The sequence below is a fragment of the Rhyacophila brunnea genome, unplaced genomic scaffold (genome assembly GCF_057557595.1).
Source record: "Rhyacophila brunnea isolate RB1 unplaced genomic scaffold, BYU_Rbru_1.0 scaffold_18, whole genome shotgun sequence".
NCBI classification, from domain to species: domain Eukaryota; kingdom Metazoa; phylum Arthropoda; class Insecta; order Trichoptera; family Rhyacophilidae; genus Rhyacophila; species Rhyacophila brunnea.
The window spans coordinates 34,479,713-34,507,057 of record NW_028232837.1 but is presented as its reverse complement, the minus strand read 5'-3'; the positions used below and the strand labels follow the sequence as shown (position 1 = coordinate 34,507,057).

Sequence of the window (27,345 nt, the reverse complement as noted above, 5' to 3'; positions counted from 1 at the left end):
GAAGTAAGTAGCAGTAAGGTACCAATATGTGGACGGTGCCTTTGCTTAATACGCTAATCTGTCTACATAGTGCTTGCGGCGTTCAGTCAATGGGTCGCGCTATCTATGGGTTTGTATTCGAAGTCACGTCGTTATATAATTAATTTATTTGCTAGTAAAATGTTTAAGTACATACCCATTAAAAAGTTGAATGAGTGATATAATAGAATACTACCGTTTTCATTTTTAATCATATAATTAATAACAGACGAATAAGAAATTGTGTAGGTATTAAATATTAATTATTGGACGATAAGCAATAATTACATTTAACTAACGGAATAAAAATATTCGACAAGGTTTGGTGAGCACTGCGCGGTCAAGAAAAATACTTTCATAATGAAATAATGTTAGGCAGTTTTTAACACCTAGCATGCAAGGTTAACTCAATAAAATATTCATTAAATATACTAATGATAATTAGCCATAATTTTTTTCTAATTCAGCCAAGATTTTAATCTTCTTTTTGAACATTAAAAAACAAAGTAAATAAAGTATTTATTTAATTTGTAATCCAAATAAAAATTACTAATTTTATTTAAAATTAAGAACAAATCTAGAATTAAGAATAATAGCTAAGTGACTCCAAGGCATTCTCCAATAAAAAATATAAATATAAATATAATATAACAAATAATTTCAAACATTGATGAAGTCGTTAAGAAAAATGGCCTAATGTGATCTAAATAATCTAACGTGATCATTTATTTTTTTCCTCAAAACTGGACATCTACTATTTTTTAGGTTATAGTATGTGTATTCAAGGAAACGCATATTTTTTTTATAGTTTTTTATAAATAATTATTAATGAAAAGAACAGGAATGAACACGTGAAAATAAATAATTTGTGTGGTCTTATATTTTTCTGAAGAACAAAGTACATATTATTATTTGGTATTGATTTAAAATAAAAATGAAATTCTTTACAGGACCACATAAAGTTCACTTTGGTAATTAAAGTTGCTTAAAGAACTGCGATTTGCAACTGTGTTTTTTTTATTTTTATTTTTTTATTTTATTTATTAAGGAAACAAACAGTTAGATATTGATTTTGACAAAAATTTAAAATATAATAATGAAAATTTATTGCAACCAGTAAAGATTCCATATATACATTATAATATAGTTAAGCCTAACAAGATAGAGATTAAGAATAACATAAATATAAAGAATTTACATAAGAAAATTACATGAGAAAAATGAGGAAGAATAATGAATAATTAAATTATATACAAAAAAGTAACATAAAAAATATATATGTATATATATAAATATATATATATATATATATATATATCTATTTATACAAAATTTTGGAGATAGCGCGTTTAAATGAAACAGGTGAATTATTAAAAGGATCAACGGTGGAGAAATCTCTTCTTCTTTGTGTACCATATCCGTTGTCAGACGTCGGCGATGAATTTGGCCATTTGGCCCCTGTCCGTCGCTGCTCTGAATAGGGATAGAGTGCTGAGCTCAAATCAGTCCCTGAGGTTTTTGAACCAGGACGTTCTTCTTCTACCGGGGCCTCGTTTACCGGAGATCTTCCCTTGAATGATGAGATGTAGAAGGCGATACTTCTCGGGATGCCGCATGATGTGACCAAAGTATGCCAGTTTCCTGGTTTTTATTAGTTTGACTATTTCTTTGGTCTTTTTCATCCTTGACATCACCTCGACATTTGTAACTTTGTCCTTCCAGCTGATACAAAGCATGCGCCTATACACCCACATTTCAAAAGCTTCAGGTTTTTTGAGAATCGTTTCTGTGAGCGTCCAAGCCTCTACTCCATATAAGAAGGTGGAGAAATACATTTTATAATTTAAACAAGAGCGCCAAATAAAAGAGTTTTGTGCATAATTAGAACCGTTACGACTGATATGGTACAATTTTTATTTTTTGCGCCTTTTTTGGAATTGTTGTGCTGGAAAAGCTGTGCTTGGGGACTACGAGGTTACCTATTAACGGGACGATCCACATTCAATATGGAATGTATGGTGACGTTAGATATACTTATGTTTACAGTGAATAATATTTTATATTGAAATCATTAATACATACTTGTATAAGTAATTGCTTTACCATCTTTTAGACTTTTTATAGCAACTGAAAATACTCAATGGTTACGAGCCTCATAAAACCATCACATATTAATAATATAATAATAAAACTAAACAAGTGTGGAAAGGGTTATTAGCTTTAAAATCATTTTTAGTAGGTCCGTATTGACAGTTGCAATATTCAAATTAAATGAATAAAATTTTATTAACAATTAATCCGAATCATGATTGCTATCAATTCATTTGTTAAAATATGAGACGTAGATATAGTTAGTAATAATTGTTATTGATCGTGCTGGTTTCGGAATAGTTAAATTTATTGTTAAGGCATTAATAAAAATCAGAAATTACTGATAGAGATCTCACCCATTTCCTATATACTTCTTATATTAAAAATAAACCAACGTAGTTAGTTATCGAGGTATTGTGAGACACATTTCATAACATTAAAAAGACATACGTAAAAAATTCAGCTATTATTAAATTCTATTAAGGACTGAATCTAACCGATAGGTTTCTGAATCTCTTCCAAGTTATATATTTTCAATGAAAAGAATTACATTTTTAAATCTTGTCTGTTTTTTGTCTTGGATAAAAATAATTACATATTAACAATACTATAAAGACGACAAATCTAAAATTTAGAGATATTTGAACGCCATCTATGAATTAAAGTTACTGTCCGACAACGAGATCTCGTCGATAACCGGATAAGTCGCTGTAGTCGCATATGGAAGATTTATCAATGACGTACCTGTCATGGCGGCAACGCGTCTTTAAATATAATGTATCGGATCATTTAGATGTGACTCCCTTTATTCTTCGCAATAAGCTAAAAGTTTACTAATAATAATTTTAATATCACTCCTGATCGTTTTATATTTTTTATTATAAAAAGCATTAAATTACGTAAATTAATAGATCCATACACCACGGAAGCGTAAAATGTAATGCTCAATTTAGGGGGTTCCTCATTTGAAACAGAACTGCAATGGAGGGGCTTGTTAGTTCACTGTTTTAAAACGTGGACAAGAAGTTCTTGTTTGAAAATAGTAATGTAGTATTTTTGATTTATATTGTTACACACGGTTTTAATGTTATACTATTTTTCCGCACAACATTTTCAAAATGACAGACAAAAAACGAAATCCACACTAGCTATTCCAATCCACAGCTACTCTTTAAACCTTGTTACCCTAGTTTTTGTTATGGTGGATGTTATATCAATAGAAAAGGTGTAACGTGATATTAGCATTTTATCGAAAGACAATATAGTATCGGAAGAAGTATCCTATTGAAAGACCATAAAACGGCCTCCCTTAACTTGGGGTATTCCTACTTGTTTATGGGGCGCATCTGCATTCGCGTCATCTCCTTCATCTGGAGTAAATGATCTGGGTTATAGGTTGGCTAAGACAAAATTTAATTAAAGCCTCACTTCCAATTGTTACTGTTTCTATCATATTGATCGAATAAAATTCGATACATATTTATGCGACGAAAGGTAGAATTTTAATCATTTCCCCTTTACGTCGGGTAAAAGAAAAAAAAACATGCCCGACTATTAGCAACCTAATTTCCTCAAAACCTAATTTAATTATCACGTTTTATAAGATGTCAAAGTAGAAGGTTATTTCTCATCTCTGTTCGAAATAACATTAGGAATATTCAATCCAAAAGTTATGCACACTCTTGGCACACAATGATTTAAACGTGGAAACCATACACCACTACGTTTTGAAGTTGTCAAAAAAAAAAAAAACAACAGCTTCATCACAGTAGACTTCTCTTACCAAATACCTTTACAATTACAATCTAGCCATCCTGAACGAATACGAACTACGAGCATTCTTGGCCGTAAAGACCCGTGAGTTTTTTATTCTTTTAAAGAGATACCTACTTAGTTAGATATGGCAGTGAGTTTTTGCTCATTCGCATAAATATAAATTATTTTGTCATTTTTAGTGCTAAGTATTGTGAATATGAACGAAATAAAATAATTACAAGATAAAAAGAACTTTTTATATACAACGTTTCTAATTTTTCTGTTAAATCATATAAACTTGACTTGCTAGCTTAAACGATAAAAAAATTGTACTTGATAGAAATAATACTGAAATGTCATTTTGTTTTCCATAGTAACGCACGTATATATTAATAATTTAGTTGCTAGGACCATCCGCTTAGCAAACAATAATGGTGTCGAAATAAGTTTCATACAAAACAGAATTAACTAAAAATGAATTCAATTCTACTTAAAGATGGCTAAAAGTATTTTTAAAAAATGCATTGGCATCATGCTCTGATATATTCTAAAAGTTTCAAATGTGTAGCTAGTCGGGAAGTTAGTTAAAATCGATTGAAAGATTTGTACCGGACAAATAAGAATACGGGCTAAGAAAACGTTGTAAAATTACTGTACCACTCTTTTTTATCATTTTATTATCAATTTTCACGACCAAGGCCCATGAGCTCTTCCTCAATTCTCTTTATATTTGGCTGGCTCAGGACCAGACATGACTATCCCACATGAACGTGATTCTAAGATAATAGGGGATTAAAGAAGAACTTGTTTTTTAAATCTCCATTGATGACACAACAGCGAAATCTATTGAAATATGTGTGTAATAACCACAGAATGTTTTTATATAAATATATTTTTATTTTATTTATTTATGTATTTATTTAAGAAAACAAAACATTGTGGACATAACAAATCTTCATTCAATACATACACGAGAGAGAAGAAAAGAATATATAAAATAAAAATACTAATAAAAAAAACATACAATTTTATACAGAAAAATAAAATTTTGAATACAAAATAAATAGCACGGCACCGAAAATGTCTACGTCTTTTGGGAACGCATTGACTAGTCTTGCAAATTGGAGACCGTATAGTATACTATCATCTCTTTCTGATAAGAAAACTCACGGCAAACTGTGCTACGGTGAAATGTAACACGTAAAATTTACATGTAACCACCAAAAAAAGACGTTACGAGTCATACTATCAAGGCATGTGTATTATGTATCGATGAAACTTGTTTATTTTTAAATACATCTAGTATTACAAAAGTGAAATTTAAATGTATAAGTTAACCGTAAATTATTTTACAATATTGCCGTTGATTATTTGTTGAAAAAAATGTTTTGTAAGCAGAAGTAAGACACAGTGATTTGATTAAAAAATGATAACTTTCAATAAAACTAAGTTTCAAAATTGTACTTAAATTATAAAATTGAATTATTAGCTAGGAAGTGAGATTCTTATAATCATTAATGCATAATAACAATTATAGACCGATGAACTTGTCATGGTACTCGGCTCTCATCAAACTGTGAGAGTAAAATAAATAAATTATTGTACCATTATGCAATCAAATACATAATTGCAACACGTTTTATAAATTGGCGTGACCGTACTATACAAGATGATTGTTAGGTATCTACTACTGAAGAATATATATATGAATTATTTCATTATGTTACCACAAGTCGTGCTTATTTCACATTATTTTCCATTTGAATGAATTAATGTTATATGCATACTTACTTTCAAATAATAGTCTTCGAATATAATAATAATAATTACATTAATTGAAATAATAGGATAAATGAAAACATATTAACGGCCCACATGCTCAGCGTACGTCAAAATGGAGCTTTTATGCTATTTTCAAAGCATGATCCTGGACATTCTTTAAACGTTGTAGATAATCTATTTACATAATTATATAGCCTTATTATCCTTTATATTTATTTTAAACATTTGATGACTGCATAAAGTATTTTTATTACATAAAATAGTATTCTTTTAAACCTCTCGCTCTAATGTTTTAGAATATAGTCATATTTCAGAACATAAATGTGCAGCGGTGTTAAGATTTTTTACATTTATTAATTTTTAAACGCATTTATAAAACCATCAGTATAATTTATATTGACATTATTATAGTGAAATATTTACGATAAAAAATTATATTGATAATCTCTGTGATCCTAAATTTGACAAGAATTAGGCATTTTATTATTCAAAAAATGGGCAAGATTTACACATTTAAAGATAATTTTAAAGATACTGATTATAAGCTATGTCGTTGACCATTTAACTGTTTTAAACATTCTGCGAATAATGTCTTCAGCGTTAAAGAAATGTCCAGGATTATGCTTTTAAAATAGCATAAAAGCTCCATTTTGATGTACGTTGAGCATGTCCCCCCTTTATGTTCATAATATTAATACTATCGAGTATCGACCGAGGGTACTTGATGGAATTTGAATTCAAATTCTAATAGATTTAAGTTTTGTACAATTCCATTTGAGTAATTTTTTGTTAATTATTTGTAAAGTGTTTTAGTACATTCATTTCCTTGACCATGTCCGATCCTAATAAGATCATATGGGCCTTCATAGAGTGGAGGTTTGTATTAACAGATCATTTTTTACGAGAAATGGATGTCAGCCACTTGCTCAACCTATTAGGTACATACTCTGACTCATACACAAATTGAAACACAATATTTGTACTTGCCAAACCCAGGATTCGAAACTGGGACCCACTGCATTATAGGCCAACGCTTAAGACGCGCGGCCATCATTGGTGTTCATTTAATTCATTTAATTATCTTATAATAATATAATTTAATTACATACTTACCTCAGAAAGAGTTATTACAATATTATAAAAGAGAAAATTATGTAGATAAACGTGAGCATAATTTCTTATAGTATGAACCTTAATATATTGTAGATATTTAGTGGGTTCTCATTATCAAAATATGTAACGCTAAACGATCTAAGGTTATTAGTTATTCAGTCAAACATTTGTATCCATTTGTTTTATCAAACAGTGGACGTTTCGACCCACTGATCTATCAGAACACACATTAATAACTGATGGTTGGTAAAATAATACAATATTTTTTTACCATAAGTATCCAATTATTCTAATGGATTTAAGTTTTATACTATTCTATTAGTCATTTTATTGTGATACGGGTTTTGCCTTTTGGCATGTTCAGGCAATTTTTAATATATATAGTAGATATAAGTATATATGTAAGTATAAAACAATGTTTAAAAAATAGCGTTATAAAAAATTGTTTAAAACTACAAGGAAGTACCTTTACCTAATTAAATAAAACATTATACGGTAATAATAATACCTAAAATAACTTACAACTAAACTAACACTCACATACATAGATATATCGACATCCTAATAATAATCGACGTTACTGTTCTCCCAATTGGCATCACAATCGAAAAGTTACTTCTTAATCTTGATAAATGATATGCTCCCAATTTACCCATTTTGAGTCATTGTTTTGAGTAGAAACAAAATGAAATAAATAAAAATAATTACAAGATAAAAAGAATTTTTTTATGTACAACGTTTTTTTTAAATTTTCTGTTGAATCATTTAAACTTGACTTGACTAGATTAAACGATCAAAAAAAATATACTTGATAGAAATAATACTGAATGTCATATTGATCTCCATAGTAACGCACGTATATATAAATAATTTAGTTGCTAGGACCCCAGACCTCTAACAACCATTAATGGTATCGAAACTTTTCATACAAAACAGAATTAACTGAAAATGAATTCAATTCTACTTAAAAATGGCTAAAAGTATTTGAAAAATGCATTGGCATCGTGTTCTGATATATTCTAAAAGTTTCAATTGTCTAGCTAATCGGAAAGTTAGTTAAAAATCGATTTCAAGATTTGTACCGAACAAAAAACCACCGGAAAAAGTACCAGCGTACAAATAAGAATACGAGCTAAGAAAAATGTTATAAAAATTATGAACGAATCAAAAAAAATAGACCCTTGTGGAAGTAGTACGAATTTTTTTTAACGTTTTTATTTATATAATTGAATAATCATAATATCAATTTATTTTATATTATTTCATACGCTGGTTTCAAGCAATGATATTTTTTCTCATAATAAATTTGTTCTATTAAAATTAGTGACAAACCGCAGTCCAACTGCATTTCCTGCAATACATTTTTTCTTCGTTTAAAAATAATAACGTTTAAAATCCGGAAATGTTTCGGATTGTACCTATCGTTGTACTCATCACATTAAAAAGATGCTTATTTAACACGTAGTATTGTCAATTAACTAATAAAAAGTGTCAGTTAAAATACTGTTTCCTGTTTTTAGTAAGAATCATTTTGTTTGTATTTTTTTTAATTCGAATAGTATTTAGCATTTATTATTCATAAAAAATAAATAATTTAAATGAAGCGGTCCTCTTTGACTCAGTATTCTTGTATTTTACTTTACGTTAAGAATTGCGACATCGTATTTTCTAGATAGGACCGTAAAATCGGCGAAAATCTGTGAAATTTATTCGCTTGTGTCATTGTGCCACTCCGTAGTAAGAGCAAATACACGTACCATGAATGAATGCATTTTCACGTCCCATATAAATTCTATTCAAAAAAATCAATTGGTTTAATTACTGTCATGGTAATAATAATAAGTGTTTTACAATATGGTATAAGATATTCGTTACAAAATCAACGATGTCACATTCATTTCAAAAGTCGTTATGTAACAAATCAAAATTTCATTTCGCCAATAACGAATAATTTATTTTAAATTAAACCATAAACAACTAAAGACGAGTTCTTTAAGCTCTCTGTCAAGTTCTTTAAGCCAATTCGATTAATTCATATCCGGTAAGCTTGGTTATATAAAATTTCCAATTCGATATATAGTGAATTGCAGAATGCCAATTATATTATATCCCCATACGGAGGTTGAAAAAGAAGAGGTTCTCAAATCGGTTCAACCCTCAGTTGAATTGGCCAGTAATTGCAATTTAGACGAGGGAAAATTTTGCAGATTTAAAAAAGTTTGCGACATATTACTACAAGCAAGAATGTCTCTTTGTATATCTACAGGTTTAAGCACAATATTATATTAAATTTATATGAATCATACATACTCTATTCGAAGCCAATCACGTACCTACTTGAAAGATTAATCTTTGGTCTTTAGACACTTTCAGAACAAAATTGAAGGACGCGTCGTGGTCATTACATTACGGTATACGCCCCCATTTTTTTTAATATAATTAACCATACCCTTGCTTTTTCGTACAAGAAGGTTGGGAGGGTTAGTTACATCGATATGTAGTTAATTATGTTCCTTCATTTTCTTTAATTTTCTTTATGGCCAGAATTAATTATTATATTATTTTGTTGTTTTGTTATTTAGTATTCCGTAAGTTTTTTGGAGTTAAATAACATGGTTATGTTGTCTACATAGAGTTCTGAGAGTCCATCGCCACTTTAAATGTATAGGGCAGTCGTTGATGACATGCCATACAGTTTGAGATGTGTATCCGTAACATGGACAACACTCATAGTCCCCATTATTAGTATGGAGACGTGTTGAGAGATAGGGGGAAAGCATGACAGATTGTATATTACAATGTTTATCCAGAAGGCTTAACCGAAAAACAAATTCAATCATTATTAATTTTAATACAGGCTATTAAAGTGGCGCTTTTCTACTCGCCGAATGACATAAACGGCTCATTTCCATTTTATCTGTTTGGCGACATCTATCACGTCGCGTATTATCTCCCTATCTATTGTTTTCCTTATTGATCTTTTGCATTGTGCCCAACGTGTTATGATGCGCTAATCTTAACTATTTGATTTTTTCTATACTTAATTAATACAGAAATGGACGTCTCTCCATGAAGTCGTTGGTTGCTGATTTGAATTAAGCTTCTAACATATCTACATTTTTCAATATATATCCAGAATAAACATTTTTATTTTATTCAACGAATTCTACAAAATGATTTTTTTCTAGTGTGTATATGCATGAGATGTTTTCAAATGATGTATATTTTATATCTCTAGAACATGGATTATACGTTGAGCATGTAGATATAGTGCATGCATATAGTTTGTTATTATTGAAAAACCTCTTCAGGAGGTATCCAATACCTATGTACGATTATAGAGTAAATGAACCCTTGAGTACTTATAGGCAGCATATTATATGCGTAAAGTGGCAAAGAAATGTGCACTTATAATCAATGATGCTCGTACTAAGGCATTACATGGACCACAATAGAAACCAATGGATAATAACATATATATACTGTTACGGAACGGCGGAAATCATTTTCATATAAACACCTCTTATATTTAAACTGATTTTATTAGAAACTAATAAATATAATATTTAATGTAGCAGATTATATTTTATACAATATTTTTTTACAGTATGGTTTGATACAGTGAATGCAGTCGATGCGTTTTTTTCTATGATTAAATTTAAACTGGATTGTTAATCTATTTTGATTAAGTATATTATAAAACAAACATAATATTACGTATGACATTCTAAGATGACAATATATGTTAGAAATAAGTCTGAAACAATGAGGGATAAATCAAATCTATATCAAACGCATCCCAGACATTCGTTGTACTGCTTCTTAATACTTGATAAAAATAATATACAGATAAACTCAAATTGCGGGGATATAACAAGACAGATAGAGGTCACCAAACAGATGAAATGGTAATGCGCTGAAAATTCCATCATACAGTGATGTCCAATGGCGACTATAGTTAAAGATGCCTTAAGGTCTGCCGGATAGACGAACTCATATACCTAGTTCAGTGGAAGCAAAATTTCTTTCTTAACTTTTTTCTTTAAGCACTACGGTGCATGGTTTCAGCATCAGTCCCGTGCGGCTCCGTCTCGGGACGGAATGAGCACTTAAAATCACTTCTTTCAGACACGTTTAAAGCGTCATAGAAAGCGGCCGTGCATATCCATGGCTGTGCATATATGACGGGTGGTGGTGGGAACTTTAACGTAGTTCAGTGGAAGTACGTTGCAGTCGATAACAAGGACCATAGTCAATTACAAAGACCAAGAAGAGTAGAGTAAACTAGTGGAGGTCTTTATTCAGCAAGAGATATACTCTGATGATTGTACAGATTAGTATATGCACCAATATAACACGCAGAACGTTTAAGATCGTAACAATACGCCTATTTATCGTTTTAAATTGGTTCAATTCTCACCGCTATACGAGGCTATTCACTTACATATACCACTATGTCGACACATACATAAATTTATGAAAGCAAAAAGTACTTACACTAAATGTATCAGAATCCGAAAACGAAAGATGTTTGTCTAAAAATGTTATATTGACTACAAAACTGACTCGTGGGAAATTTGTGTGCTCTGATTTTAGATGGGTATATTGTAATGTAAATGGTATTTGAGCCGTCTGCCTTAATTTTTTAGCAAATAATCTAGCTTTTCCAGTATTATTTTACAATAACATATATAATTTCTTATATGAATAATATAATTATTGATTAAACCGACTTCACAATAACAACATTATTTCTAGCCATGTTTAATAATAAATCTGTTTCAAACAATGTTTCTTAAAGGGTAATAAATCAAAATAGCAATCATTATTTTGATATTAAAAAAGATTTTAAGTTTAACTTATTATTATTGTGTATAATTATCAGTATTTTTCTAAACAAATAAAAAACAATTAAAACTGAGAATAATTTTCAAAAAATCTACACATTTGAGAGAACACTATCAATATATATTATTGTATATGAGGCGTCTAATTCCGAAAAGCGATAAGTCCATATTTAGTCAAAATCAAGAAAAAAAATACGCACGTATTCTTTGTACAATTCTTCACAATATGTATTGATCTATAAATTCCAAAACGCGACAAAACCCTACGAAAGAAAATATTTTAAGTCTCGATTTATTACAAAAAGCGCCAAGTCCGTTTTTCATATTATTTAAAGCTTGGTTGATTTTGCACGCGCTTAAGTCAACCAATAAGGGAACGTTTAATATTGTAAATGGCATCTCCCATGCTGTAGCATCCGGTAAACTCATGACAGTGCCACGGAAATATGTGCCTTATGCGGAGTAAATTAAAAAGTGACGTACAAGTTGCGCTACGTCCAATTTTATTTTGCCTATATTTATTACATTTAAGAGTTTATCGGCTGAAACGAATTGCCATTTGGTTCTAATTCCGACATAGAATACAACGGAAAAAATAATCGTACGTTATAACAAATAATTGAAGCTTGAAACATTAACACGTTGTTTTCCGCAATTGTGGACTTGTCGCTTTTTGTAATTAGACGCCTCATATGATAAAACCTATACTAGGATGAATAACTAATGATGCGTTTATAGTATGTGATGATGTCTCTACTGTTATTATATCTGGGGCCTAATTAATTAATATAATATTAATTGTTCAGTAACAGGCGATTATTTATTTTTCATCAACAATATTAACTTTTATAATAAACATTATAAAAACCTGGTAATAAAAAATGAAAACTAATAAGCTAGTACTAGATAATCAGGCAGATTTTTTTAGAAAATACTGGAAAATGACGAAATCTCAAAATTTGAATCGCTATGTTAACATAATATGCATGTCTTGGTTTAAAATATGCCGACACATTATTTTTACATTCACTTTCAATGTACTATTATTTCATTCATTTTACGTCGGCTGACATAAAAATTTCTAGTATTGAAAGAAGGACTATTTTAAAGTACTTTCTCTACTTAAATCAAAATGGCTAAACTCTGAAATAGGCACTTTTAGCAGTGGGGCCCAGATATTACTGTAAGGGCCACATATTAATTTCTAAATAATCTATATCCCACCCCCAGTAAAATACTGTAGTAAGTCAAAAATTGGCATTTTGCAGGAGAGCCATTTGAAGTTTCAAATATTCTTTGTAAATACAGGAATAGTCTGAATGTAAAAATTATTACTCATTTTTATGGAAAAACATGATCTATTTTCAACTGTATTCATCATTTTTCTCTAAAACATATACAAACGGAGATATTTGAATATTTCTGAGTTACGACTGTATTTTATTAGGATATTTGACAATTTCATGGTAAAATTTGAATCAACTCAATACTTTCTATGTAAATTTCCCTACCATCACTCTAATAATTTCAACTAATTTGTTGGGCACTGTAAAGGAAGGTTTTCAAAATATTAAGTTATGGTACAATCTTTAAAGATTTATTGAAAAAAAAAGAAAAATACAATTATTAGTTCAAAACAACAAAAAAATACTTAATTATTTAATTTAATGGGAAAATAAATTTTTTACATACGATTTTTAATTTTTAAACATCACTTGGAAGAGAAGCAAAAAATCATAATAAAATTCACGATGTTTAGCGGTGCAGAGGAAAGCAAATCCTTCTTTTTAATTGTCGTTATTTTTGGCCACTCTTGATATGCTTTGGATATATTGAGACCATCCATTGGTAACGGTTTGCCTATTTGCTGTTGTCGAACATTCAATTTCCTACACTCTTCATGATAACTGGTTTTAAAAAAAATAATGTATGGATAGTCTCTGTCTACTTTTATAACTTTAATCTTCTGCCACAAAACTTTTTCTTCATTTTCATCCGTGTTGTAATTTTTACCGATTTCATCTGCTAGTTTTTTCATGTTGAGAAAATTATTTGTCGTCATGGGTTTAACTATGTACGGTTGTCCTGTTTTCTTACTTGTTTGTACAATGGTAATCATTTGGCTGGGCACAAATATTGGTCCACTTTTTAGAGCCCTGGTCTTCTGCTGCTCAATTGTAGAATGGACGATATCGCCTTCATTTTGTTTATGCCCGGTGACCAAAAACTTATGAGAAATCATTGTATTTTTTTGTGAATTCCCGATGGCATATAAATACATTGCAGCAATGTATTTATTTTTATTCTGCCCGGCACAATTGTCACTGTAAAAAATAAAATGCTCATGGTGGTGATATTTTTTACATGCATTGTAATCGAGTACACAGCTACCAATTTTATTGGATCCTCATGCAGCTTGACTCTCGTCCCACATGTATCAGTTTGCAATATTTTCAGTGATATTATAGACTGTACGATTGTACATTGCCAAACTTTCGTTTATAATAGAAAGTTGACACATTTCCGCAAGGAAGCGGTAAAACAGCCTGCAAATCATATACAGCTACATTAATGACGCTATTTTGGCCATTAGTTCGGGACTCTGCTACGTCTCTTTGATCTTTTCATCCCTTGCCTCTTTTTTCCAGGTTGATGTGTCTCATATTTTTCTTGAAGTTGTTTTTTTTCATCTAGTGGTGAAGAATTATTGTATAGGTCGCATTCAACGCACAAATCTTTTTTTAGGCTTAAAGAAGCCAATATTAAATTCGTCATTAAATATAGATGCGTATAATAGTGTTCTTTTCCAAATGGCATATTGCTGTCAGCTTGTTGTTTTTTGTATAACAGATACATTTCAGCAATTGTTAATTTACCATCTAAATACAATTTGGACGTCTGTGCACGCAAATAATGTTACTCGATCACTGGGAAAGACTTAATGTGAGCTCTTATATCATTTTTTTAAACATCACTAATTTTTTTGTGATTTTTGTGATCTCTTTGTTCTGGAATTGGCGTTCCGGAAAGAAGATCTCTTGTTTGCCATGCAGTGGAGCAGTACCTTTCACTCACCCCAAATGTGTTGATAAAGTATTTTTTGCATACTTCTTGTATTTTACTTCCATTTAATTGTTGATAACAAAAATTGTTGCCTATTCTGCTTCCAGTTTTTTTTGTTTGAATACTTTGGAACAATAATATCCATGCAATTAGTGAGAAAATTACGCTGTATCTCAAGATTTTCCTGTAGTAACAGAGTTACAACAGTATTTTTCTGAAAATTATTGTTTTAGTTTTTTAGAAAGCTTCTTGTAAAATACTGTCGTAACTTAGTTACAACACTATTTTATTATCTATTCAACAGTTTTCGGAAAGTAATGTACTGTATTAAGTGCTTTCTCTCCGACACTATTTGAGTTTGAGGTACGATAGTATTTTATTAAAATAGCAAAAAAAAATACGAATCCAACCACATCCATAACTCGAAAACGCCCATTTCAGACTTACAACAGTATTTTACTGGGGGTGCGATATACAAATTCATATAAAAAAACAGAGTCAAATTCTGCGTAGCAAAGTCCAAAAACATTGCAATATCCAGCAACGAAAAACAATACAAATAATATTTTGTATTATCGATGATGACAATTAATAAAAAAAGTCGTGTTTTTAACAAGTTAGAAACGGGATGACGAATTCTGCTGACAATGTAAACAATTAAAAAATATTAGCGTAATAAAAGTTTGTTTCAAAACAAACCAATACTATTTAAGTAAGCATCTAAGTTAAAAACATTGTAAACAACGTAGGTGTATAGTAAACTTATAAACTTCATTGAAAATTCACATAACAGGTAAGTAGTAAGTAATATTTACTGTTTGGACGGTGGTAATTTAATGTATTTTCACAATTTGTACTTACAAAGCATATATCTTCATAAATTTAACATCCACGTATGGCAATAGTGACTTACTTGCATATTAAATGAAATATTACAACATATTATATCTCGAATGGATGTGCATAACATTCTGCTGTAAGTTTTAATCAAGTGTATCAATTCTTCTCACGTATCTAAAATGTTTGAAGTATTCTTCATAATTTTAACCATAGGTACTTGTAATGTTGAATTATTATTTTTTTTACTTTGTTTTTTTCTATACCAAGTTGATTTACCTGTACTTTTTATTCTAAATGTCATGTTATGAATATATATAATTAATACTTTGTTATGTGCTCGATGTGTCTCTACAAATTTGCATTCTCGGAAATTATTCTTAATCTACGAATTTCAGAATTAGTTTTCTCGATTTCCATCCCAATCCCGGGATTACGGGAGTTACGTTTATTTTTGTAAGTATCAATTCATTTAAGTAGAAATGGTCCCAATATTGAAGTTCGATTTGATATAAATGTAATAATAATAAAAATGATAATAAAAAAAATGATTTCAAGTTATACACATTTATATTTTTATAAAAATCGATGCTACTTAAAATAAATATAAAAATTATTAAAACTTAGTCAAAAACCTCTTCATAACATCATAGAAAACTTAATAAACTAAATTTTCATAATAAATATGACCATGAAATAATATGTAATAATAAGATGGAATCCTTTAACAAATTCACACGTTATAATTTTTTTTTTAAATTGTACTTAGGTTTATGTTTGACGTAAAATAAAAAAATATTTTTCTTGTTAATATTTTCAGATACATAATTAATACAGTTTGCCATGAAGAGTTTTCGTATTATTGTAATGGTTATGCAAGAATTTCACTCTCAAATAGAAACACTAGAAATACCCAAGACTAAATTGTTATTACAAATGATGTAATTGGATATCTTCCTAAGAAAAACCCAATAATATAAAAAAAATCAGTTAGTATAAGTCGTAATAAACGTTATTTAAAATTGATTCGACATTTTAACCATATTTTGACAGCTGTTTATAAAGCTTATGACATGGTAATGTGTAATTAATTCTTGTTCTCCTATCGCAATTTTTTTATCCGGGCGTATTAATTGTGACTGACCAAATTTCAAGATCCGCCTTCGATTCCCTCTGCAATAAATTGATTTTTAAGCAATTACCTACAATAAAAAAACAGATTTCATCTTTTAATAAACATTACAACCTCTGCAGCAACATAAAATGCAATAAACGAAATTGAATTTCATAGAGATGTTTCAATTGCAATTTAGTTTTTTTTTGTAACTGTATTCTTAAAGAGATTGGATATCTAATAATCACTTTCAAATCACGATCAAGTAAAGGAATCTACAGCACAATAATTCATCTGAGTTGCATCATAATTTTAATCTAAAGACCACTTAGTACATAATTGTGAAGGTAGGTTCCGTATGTTAAATTATTTAACTTTTACTTTTTAATTCAATAACCTAAGTACATACATACAATATATTATTATATACTTTAACACCGTGATAACTGTAAAGTCTATTCAATAGACTTATACTATCACGATTTATCACGAATTAAACGGTAAAAAGTCCTTATGGTGGAAGGCCACCATAATTTTCAAAAGCAACATTATATTATAAAATATTCATCATCATCAACCGGGATAGATCCACTGCTTAATGAAAGTCTCCCCTAGCTCACTTCACTCTTTTTGACCCGTAGTTTTTTGCTACCACGTACATCCACCGAACTTTATGAGTTCGTCCATCGATCAGGTTTTAGGGCATTCCCGTGGACGTTTCGTGCACCGTGAGCACTACTGTATGATGGCATTTGTCCAGCGGTTATCCATTCACCGAGCGACATTGCCATTCCTGCCAAATTGCCATTCCTGCCAAATTGCCATTTCAGATTATAATATATTAAAACAAAAAAAAACTTTAACTCAGGAACCCACCTACCTATACGTATTTTTAAATCAGTAGTTATGAATTTATATTAAAAAAAAATAACATGCGTTATTTATTTAAATGGTTTTGTTAACTGTTTAATTGTCATACTTTTAATCGCTAAAAAGCACTTGTTGGCAAAATTAATAATGTAAGTTTAAATCCTAATGGGCTTAAGATTTTCTCTGGACAATTTTTTAATACTTTCGTTAATTTCGTAGGTACGTATTGAGAAATTAATTAGAATAAATTGAAAAATTGAAAATACCTCTATATAGCGTAGTTATCAAAAAACGTTAACATAATAATGGTAGTTGAGAAATTAAAAATTCGAAAGGAAAAATCCTCAAAAAACTCTTTGACATAAGTAGCTGTATTTGAACATTCTTCATTTATTTAAAAACATATTTACTAGGTGATAACTTCAAAAAGCAATATCCATTCATCTAAATTAATATATTTGAATGTAATTGAATTAAATACCGCTAACAAGAATACAAACATTAAAATGCAAACTGTACTGGGAAAAGTTTTAATATATTACAGTAAAAACTTATTATAAAAAAATATCATTTATTTATTTCGGATATGCAGTCATCCTAAATTTTAAATTGGAAGATCTTGTACCCTTATTTGTTATGTTTAAGTTGGGATAAAAATAGTAATATATGTACACCCAAATTAAATTAATCAATTTCACTGGTAGGCTTGTAAATAATTTATTCATTTCCATGCTTTGGCCTAGATAAATGCGTTGTTAAGTATATAAAAATTTCATTGATGTGAATGGAGAACGTTTAACATCTATTCAAATACAAAACAATACCTTATATCTGTAAAATACTGTACGGATACTATCCGTGGCTTTATCCAACTGACTTTCTCTTAGGCATGCTTACATACTGCAGTTTGCAATTTAGAAGAAATCTTTATTTAGCTACGCATTTTTTTCGACTTATACGAGGTATAAATGAGAACTCTGCCATTCTGGGCAGTGTTGACCTGTGTGTCCCTGATAACTATCTTAGAAATAGAGAACATCAGTTGTTTATTCTCCCAAGGTGCAGAACCAACCTGCCACTGGTAATGCCAATTGGGAGGGCGATAACTATGTTCAACGAAATTGCTTCGGGTGTTGATATATTCCACCTACGTGAGGATGAGAATAGGTGGACGCTATTTTATAAATTTTTAAAATAGGGTCTGCTTAACTCATCCGGTGTACTTCCATGTACCTATCTAATTAATATTTTTGTATGTACATATTTCTACTGTTTAATAACATACTATATATCTCTTTTTTATGTAATACTGTTTTATATTTCTTTGTTTCTAAATCTCATGTTATGAACGTCTTAAACTTATAATTTGTAATGTCCACAATATGTTAAAAATAAATAAATTGAATTGAAAATATAATGAATTTCTACCTGCATTAAATCTCCCGTTATATTGTTTATGATTACTTATTGAATAAAAAAAATAACTGGAATATTTTATAAAATATTTACTTAAGACAACTGATTTTTAAAATATTTGTTAATTTTTTTTATGTTATACATTGTATAGTTTTAATATTGCTCATTCGATTTTATAATCAACACTTAGGATGTATTGCAATTATGGTGCATACATATCGTCAGTTGTTTCACATTACTAGGTTAGAATAAATTACTATTTCGATCAACACTCACTCACTTATGTACCTACCTACCTATTTAGTATTCGAAGACGTGTGTTGTTGCAAAATATTTGAGATTTATGACTAAACAAGAATTATTTCGGAAATCCGTTTTTGTTTGTAAATTACAACAAAAACAATGTAAGTTTGCTGTTTCTCGAAAAACAGCAGTATGGTGCGTTCATTTCAATTGTAAATGAGCCTTTGAATAGACACGGTTTGAGTCGACTTAACCCATTTAACATGATATCAGTGTAGAATTGTTCTCTTTTCAAAATATTTTAAACATGATAATAAAATTTGTTTATATTTTTAACTAATAAAACACATTTAACTAATAAAAATGCAATTTAATTAAGTAATGTTTATTATTGGTGGAAATATACCGTAAAACTCAACATTGATGAAGACCGATTTCATTTTCCTAAATGAGATATTCTCAACTGATTAACATTCTATATACATTCTTACATATATTTAAAGTAACAAATTTAGCTACTAATAAATTAATGTATTTTGTGAAGGTGTGTTTATTAAATTTACCTATTTCTTAAAATACAAGTTCTTTAAATATTATATAGAATTTGTCTTGTTGCCAACAAAAATAACTTTTACCTTTCAATATTCTAGTACAGTGGTCGGCAAACTCATTAGTCAAAAGAGCCAAATATCAACAGTAACGATTGAGATTTCTTTTGAGAGCCAAATTTCTTAAACTTTAACTATATATGTATGTACACTGTTTATTAACTTAATAAACTTTAATTAAAGTTTTAAATCTTAATTAAGCTATAAGTACACCGAAGAAAACTTGATATCATCCTTAATAATGATCTTATTTAATGATAAAAATTAAATTGTAAGTAAGGTATCCAAATCATGGAAACACTGAATATGTAGAACCGGGAAGGAAAAGTACCTAGGTACAGCAAACGCTAGTTTTTTCAACTGATCATATGAGTCAGGAATACTATTCCAGGTGTTAAAAATTACCATGTCTTCCTTCTCCAGGTCTTTCAAAGCAGACTATTTGTCTGTGGTGAACCATGTTCATATTTGTTTTTCTCCAATATGTCCATATCAGCACGGAGACATTCAAATTAAGAGCTCCATAATTCTTTATTTTTAAATCAAGCAATTGTATTTCAAAGTTGCCAGTGTCAACATTAAGGGAGAAAAACCGTTACCGCAGCATTAAGAGGTTTTTTAAACAAAAACTGTCGTCGCTTTGCTGTTTTTGAATTCCTGAAACCTGTTGAGAAAAGCCTCCCTCTTATATAAAATTGTTCTTTTGAAATAGCAGATGTCAATATCAGAATGATTTTCTTGGTGATGTTTCAGCAGGCTTAGTTAGCAAAGATTTTCTTTCGAAATCTTGAGCAAAAAGTGATAATTTGTTTTCGAATGAAATAACTTCTTATAACATCGAAAAAAATGTGTTTTCTTCCCCCCGCAGTTTACGATTAAGCTGATTTAGATAAGATGTAACATCTACATGAAATATTTTTTTTGGATCAACTGATCGTCCATTATTTCTGGATAGTTAACACCCTTCTCAAGGAGAAATGCTTTAATTTCTATCAATAAGGAAGCGAAACATTTTAAAACGTTTCCTCTTGATAACCAACGTACCTTATTATGCAGCAGAATACCTGCGTACTCACTCTCCATTTCAACTAAAAAATCTTTAAATTGGCGATGCTTTAGCTATAATCACAAATTCTTCTAGAAATGTCTGCGCACAAAGCGCTTCTTGGCGAATGATGCAATGGTAAGTGTCTGGTGATTATTTTTTTTCTTTCAAAACAGTAACAAACCCTTTTCTTATGCCTGTCATACTCTTTGCCCTGTCTGTTGAAATTGACATAATTTTATCGAGTGGAATATGTTTTACCATGCACTCAATTACAGTATTAAATTTGCGATATCATCTCTACGTGCTTGACCTTTGAGTGGCAATAAAAGTTCTTCTTTAAGACCAGTAGATGAAATAAATCGTACGAATTTGTGCTGTATCGTTTATGTCAGTCAACTGCTATTGATAAAGCTGAAACTAATTTAAGATCTCTGACTTACTGGTTGGTTATATTCGAAGACATTTTGACTGTTCTATCTTTCACTGTTTAGTCCATACGTGGTCATTTGTGGTAAAGCCACACTCAATGGGTCAAAGAGCTACATTTGGCTCGCGAGCTGCAGTTTGCCGACCACTGTACTAGTAGAATATATAAATGAGAAAAAACCTACAGCATATTTTCTATTTTTTTCTTTCCTTCAAACCCACGAATAAGGACTACGAGATATCCATTCACAGTTATACAATTTGTAGTCATACACGCTACGAGTATAAAGACCATTTGGCCTTAATGTATCAATATAATAGGTATTTTGTATCAGTTGAGAATGTTCCATCGAATGGGACAAAATTGGTCTTGAGATTAATTAAATAAAGTGAAAGTTATGTTAATTACCTTATACAATATTTTGTACAATATCGTTTGATCATCCTGATTCATTTTCCTTAAGAATAACAATAAAAATTAGAACCTTGTTTCATAATAAATTAATTAGCATTTATGCACATTCCCAGTCAGAGCAAAAATCTCGGCCATGTATTTATGGTAATATCAATATTTTTTTTTATTGAAAATGTATAATATTTCTAATAATATCTTGATTTACTCGTAACATGTTCTGAGATCATAATTATCGTAAATTTCTCTTAGCTTATAATTTTTCGCTATCTGATTTCTTAGTCGTCATAAAATACTTTTTTCTAACTTAAAATACTTTTACTTTTATTTAAACTGTTACTTTTTTATCACTTAACTTTATTGTAAAAAAATGTATGACCAAAACAAAAGTGATACTAGAAGATATAAGAACTAATAAAATGGAAATATGAGGAAAATGTACAAACATATAAGAGTATACTTTCGACGCCAATTATTGTATGTTTTAGTATAATACAAATAAAAAGGATAATTATTATTATCTATTCAAATATTACAGTTTAAAATTTATTTTCTGAATTGTTTACGTGTTTAATATTAGAAAAATGCTGTAATAATTGTTTTAATCATTATTCGACATCATACTTAAAAAATAAATAACGCATGTATAAACCTACACTATACCAAAAACAAATAACTCGTATACGTATTGAATTATATAAAATCAAAAGTATAACTTAGAAAGGTATTTTTTCAAGTAGTCATATTAATGATAAAATTTTGTGATTTCCGATTTTTCAATAGGTCAAGAAATAGTTTGTAAGTCGACACTTACCAATATTTTGAGGTTAAATTGATAAACCAATTTAATATCCGTACAGTAATAGATGTATAAAATCAATCACAGTGATCTTACAATATGAAACATGGTCTGATTTTAAAATTGTTATGCCAAAAGTTTGTAATTATACTTATTTAGTATTTATATTATGTAATAAATACTTTTTATGCATTTTTCCATCTCTAGAAAACATAAATTACTAGTTAAATTACAGTTGATAAATTGAAGTATTATGACATAATTAATCTAATTTTTCTGAAAAAAATTAAACTGACAACGTGACCATAACGATACGACTTTTGACAAATTTCTTTCTCGATTCCAATAGGAATGCACAGTAAACAATCGGAATGCATATAATTTTGTCTGCCAAAAGTTGGTAAGTATGACCATTTGCTAATAAATAAACTTTTGTGTATAATCCTTAAATAATGTGGACTATTTAACATACTATAATAATATAAGTATACTGAAATTATATTTTAAAAAAATAGGTTTCGGCTAAAAACTGATTTTTTAGAAACGACAAAACTGGAAAATGGCCATAACTCCATGACAATTTTTTAAGACTTACAAACTTTTGGCAGTAATCCTACGAATTGTATATTATTGAAGTAGTAAAAAAAGTACTTACCTACCATCAATAGCTGTAAATATTGATTTATGTATAATGCTTATTTTAAATTATATACAACTCAATAAGGAGAATAATATATATATATATGTGTGTGTGATGTCATTAACTAGTTGGTATTTAAACTTAAAATTATATAATGATTATCATTAAGAGTCAGATTATCATTTTGTATATAAGTTAAGTTAACTTTTTTGAGTTGCATAATAATAACATTATCGAATTTATGCTAATAAGACTAATGACAGCTTAACTTTTAGCTAGAGTTAAAAATAATGACATCTTTTATAATATTACTATAAAAAAAAAGTGAGTAATGTTACCATTTAAGCGATTGTGCAATACAAATAATATTTACTATTCAGATATCTTTCAAAGTTTACTTTCTCGTCCATCAATCATTTTAATGTTTGAACGGTTATGCATCACAATATCGAGACCAATACGGTGTATTTTTCTTGTTAACCGAACTACAAATTACAATACAAAGCGTTCAGTTATTTCTTTTATATTGAATACATTTGTAACTTTTAAATAAAGCCTTGCGCTTTTAAAGATGATGTTATAATGAAAATTGAAAAGTTTACATAAAATACAATATGTTAGCCTTGTAGATACGTGCCTATATTGGTAAATTGTATGAAACTGTAGATTTCTATATGTGGCGGTTTTTCACCTTTACTCGTCTTGTCATTCTGGTAAGATAAAAAAAATTATTTATGGCAAACACACACAACAGAAGTGAATATTTTTATTTTATTCTACATATTTTTCAAAATTTTCAATTTCGTCGTCGCCAATGTAACATGGAAACTGTGCGCGGAATTCTCGTCATCATTGTTAACCGTTCCATCTTTATTTCTATCCACATGTATGCCACCAATGATTAATTTTGTGAGAATTCGAAGAACCTTACTTTATTTAAAAATACATATTGTCATCCCTATAGGCCAATTAATGATATACTATACAAATAGTAAACATATTATAAAAAACGTATCACTAAGTGACACGCGGGCAACGTTTAAATTTAAATATACAAAAATGTAGTAGATTTTACACTTTATTTATCAAAAATCTTTAGATTTGTCGATATTTTATTGCAATTGAACTTATGATTCACAAATATTCACTCAATTCAGAGTAATAACAAATATCAAATGAACTTTAAGTTAAGTTAATAAAAGAATATTAAGACGATACATCAGTGAAACGGCAAATAATTTTCAACTATAGGCGCGACAAAATTTTGGACTAGCATTCGGTGAGCTAACGTCGAGTTGTCAATACGCCAATTTGTTTCGTGATGGTGACGGGGGTATTAATTCTTAAATCGTGTAAAGATGACTAAAAACGTTACCCATTTACATGAAAAAGAAAACATGTCAATGAATATATTATTATTGTTACTAATAGAACATATGTTAAAGTTCCCACCACCACCCGTCATATATGCACAGCCGTAAATATGCACGGCCGCTTTCTATGACGCTTTAAAGTTGTCTGAAAGAAGTGATTTTAAGTGCTCATTCCGTCCCGAAACGGAGCCGCACGGGACTGATGCTGCAACCATGCACCGTATATTTTGTTTGGCATGCGTCATTTGCACCCGCAACCAGCAATCCGCGCATTGCCTAGGCACAATCTTTTTAGACCATGCCTCAACTGAGGTATAGCCTTAAGATTTTTTTTAATTAAAATTGTATTGTATAAATTATTAATTTTCATATTAATATCTTCGACAGTCTTAGTAAATGCACATTAGAGACTATAATCCCCAAGTCATAAGTTCCAATTTATTGATCTTGATCTTAAGATTGAATATCATAATTATATACTTACGTGTATATATATTATAATACGTGCCATGTTGCTATTTATATACGGTAGATTTGAATTCCGGGTAGCAAAACACTTATACAAAGTTAGAAGAAAGGTGACGCCATAAAGCAGAGGTAGTCAACCTAGTCCCTACCGCCCACTAGTGGGCGTGCCAGCTATCATGGTGGGCGGTAGGGGTTTCAAAAACATTTTCATTATTTTTTAATCAAATGTAATTTCATCAGACATCATGCTTCTATGTATGCAAAGTATAAATAAAAATATAGATTTAACTGTAGTAAGTTGTTTTATAAAGATTTATTCTGCCAAACTTAGCGAAAGACTGACATAAACTAATTGGTAAAGAATTATTATTAATTGCTTTAACTTGCTGTAACTCTGCTTTATACATTTTATACAGTAAAGTTATTTCCCTACTTTATTAATCACCATTACTGTGGAACCGGTGGGCGGTTAGAAAATTTTACTACAAACAGATATACAAAAGTGGGCGGTAGGTATAAAAAGGTTGACTACCTCTGCCATAGAGTAAAAAAATATTGTATTTTAAACCAATTTTTAGTATTTTATTTATTAAATAAATTCCTTTATTATTTTTTTATTACTATATATTATTGGCGTACATGTTATTAAATCTGTTAAAATAAATGCTTCCTTATTGTGATAAAGACTTTTTTTAGATATTCATCAGGAAGCAATCTTTTCTTTTTAAATATTTTGCTATTAGAAAAACCTCCACATTACAATACCTATAAAATTTCTTTTATTAAACGAATAATTCACAAGATTTAAGAATGTCCCATTCTAATTATTGAACATACATAATTTTGAAAAGCACTTCTGAGAAAATATATTATAACCAATAGAAAAATCTGTTTGAAAAATAAAATATAGTTAATCAAAAATTATTAGCAAGTTTGAGTAAGTTACAATAAAAAATATTGGAGAGATCCCTGACGTCGGTTAGTAATTAAAGTAGTAGGTACCTACTTTGAATTAATAAACAAAAACCGATTGCCAATAGTAGCTTGATTTGGAAGAGCGCTGATGAGCAGGTATTATAAAGGCCAATAGTTAAAATGTGTCTTAATTAGTATGTCACCTAGTAGCATGGTGGACAATGCGCACGGGGCATAAACCCAAGAGATGTAAGTTCGATTCCTGCCGGGTGTCTTACTTTTTTCAAAAAGATTTTTTCTATTGGTTATAATATATTATTTTCTCAGAAGTGCTTTTCAAAATTAAGTATGTTCTCATATGTGTTGTGATATTTCCATGAATACTGAGGTACGCAAAGATCGTTGCATGATTTTGATAACAGAGTTAAAAATTCTTAAAAATAATTTCGAAATTAACTATATGTAATTATATTTTTCAGGTTGCCAATTCTTTCCCCATGGCGAATACCTGAGATTTGTACGGATACCAGAAAATCTCAAAGTGGGCGGAGAGGTTTTGAAGCTGGAGGTACATCCAAGGTAAGACAATTAATTTCTCACTTACAGAACCAGAAATACACTTTCATTTTTTTCTCACTTTCGCCCATAAATAAATACAGTCAATTGCGACCGCTTCACGATTGTATGTAATTACATATCGATGCTATAAATTACAAACAGTTGAAGCATTGGGTTGCTTGAATATTAAGGGATATTTTCTTTAATTGGTTGATATGATATTTATAAGAATAAGTATTATGAACCACAACTGTAAAGTGCGAATCAAATAAAATTGAGACGCATGTCGTCTACTAACTGTCACGCTGTCGCGGCGACAAATTTAGTTTATGGTTTCGTAATTTTGCAGAATATTTTGAACGATCACCATCTCTGTCAATTCACTGAAAAATGACACTGAGTGCCAACTATAATGTATTAATAATTTGAATTATTATTAATTATTCATCCTAATTCAAATTAATTTTAACAGTTTCTACATGTGCGTGCGTTAAAATTATTTGCGACATGACATCCATAGATAATATTTTGAACAGAACCCAACTTTCAGACCATAAATATAAGACAACATTCTCATAGAAAATACATAGTGCTAATCGCTAAAAACAAAAACACGTAATTTTGACATGACATTCAAAAAGTGTAAGCACGTAGAAGATGATAAAAACGTTCATTGAGTCATGCAGGTGTCGATGCAGTGCAGTTCAACGTGAGGTGACCTCATTATTTTTCTGGTGATTTCGGCAGATTTTGCCAACTGACAATGTTAGTTAAATGGTTCAAAATGTGCTACAGGATGGGAGCATCAGTCTGATAACATATTAAACACCAAGAAAAACGACATTACCCACTTTTCCCCGTAGCGGCAGCTTACTGTGACGTCACGTGATAGTCAGCGACATGCACCATATTATAATTCGCGCTTAACAGTGGGGACACCTTCCCACAC

At 29.7% G+C, this 27,345-nt stretch overlaps 1 protein-coding gene across 1 annotated transcript in view; it reads left to right on the top strand.

The window, feature by feature from the left end:
- Positions 1 to 27,345, top strand: part of Cad89D (cadherin 89D) — a 194,530-nt gene that overhangs the window by 59,482 nt on the left and 107,703 nt on the right. Inside the window, exon 3 of the mRNA XM_085945290.1 lies at positions 26,318 to 26,417. Within this exon, the coding sequence (XP_085801416.1) occupies positions 26,318 to 26,417 (100 nt within the window). The remainder of the gene's footprint in view (positions 1 to 26,317; positions 26,418 to 27,345) is intronic.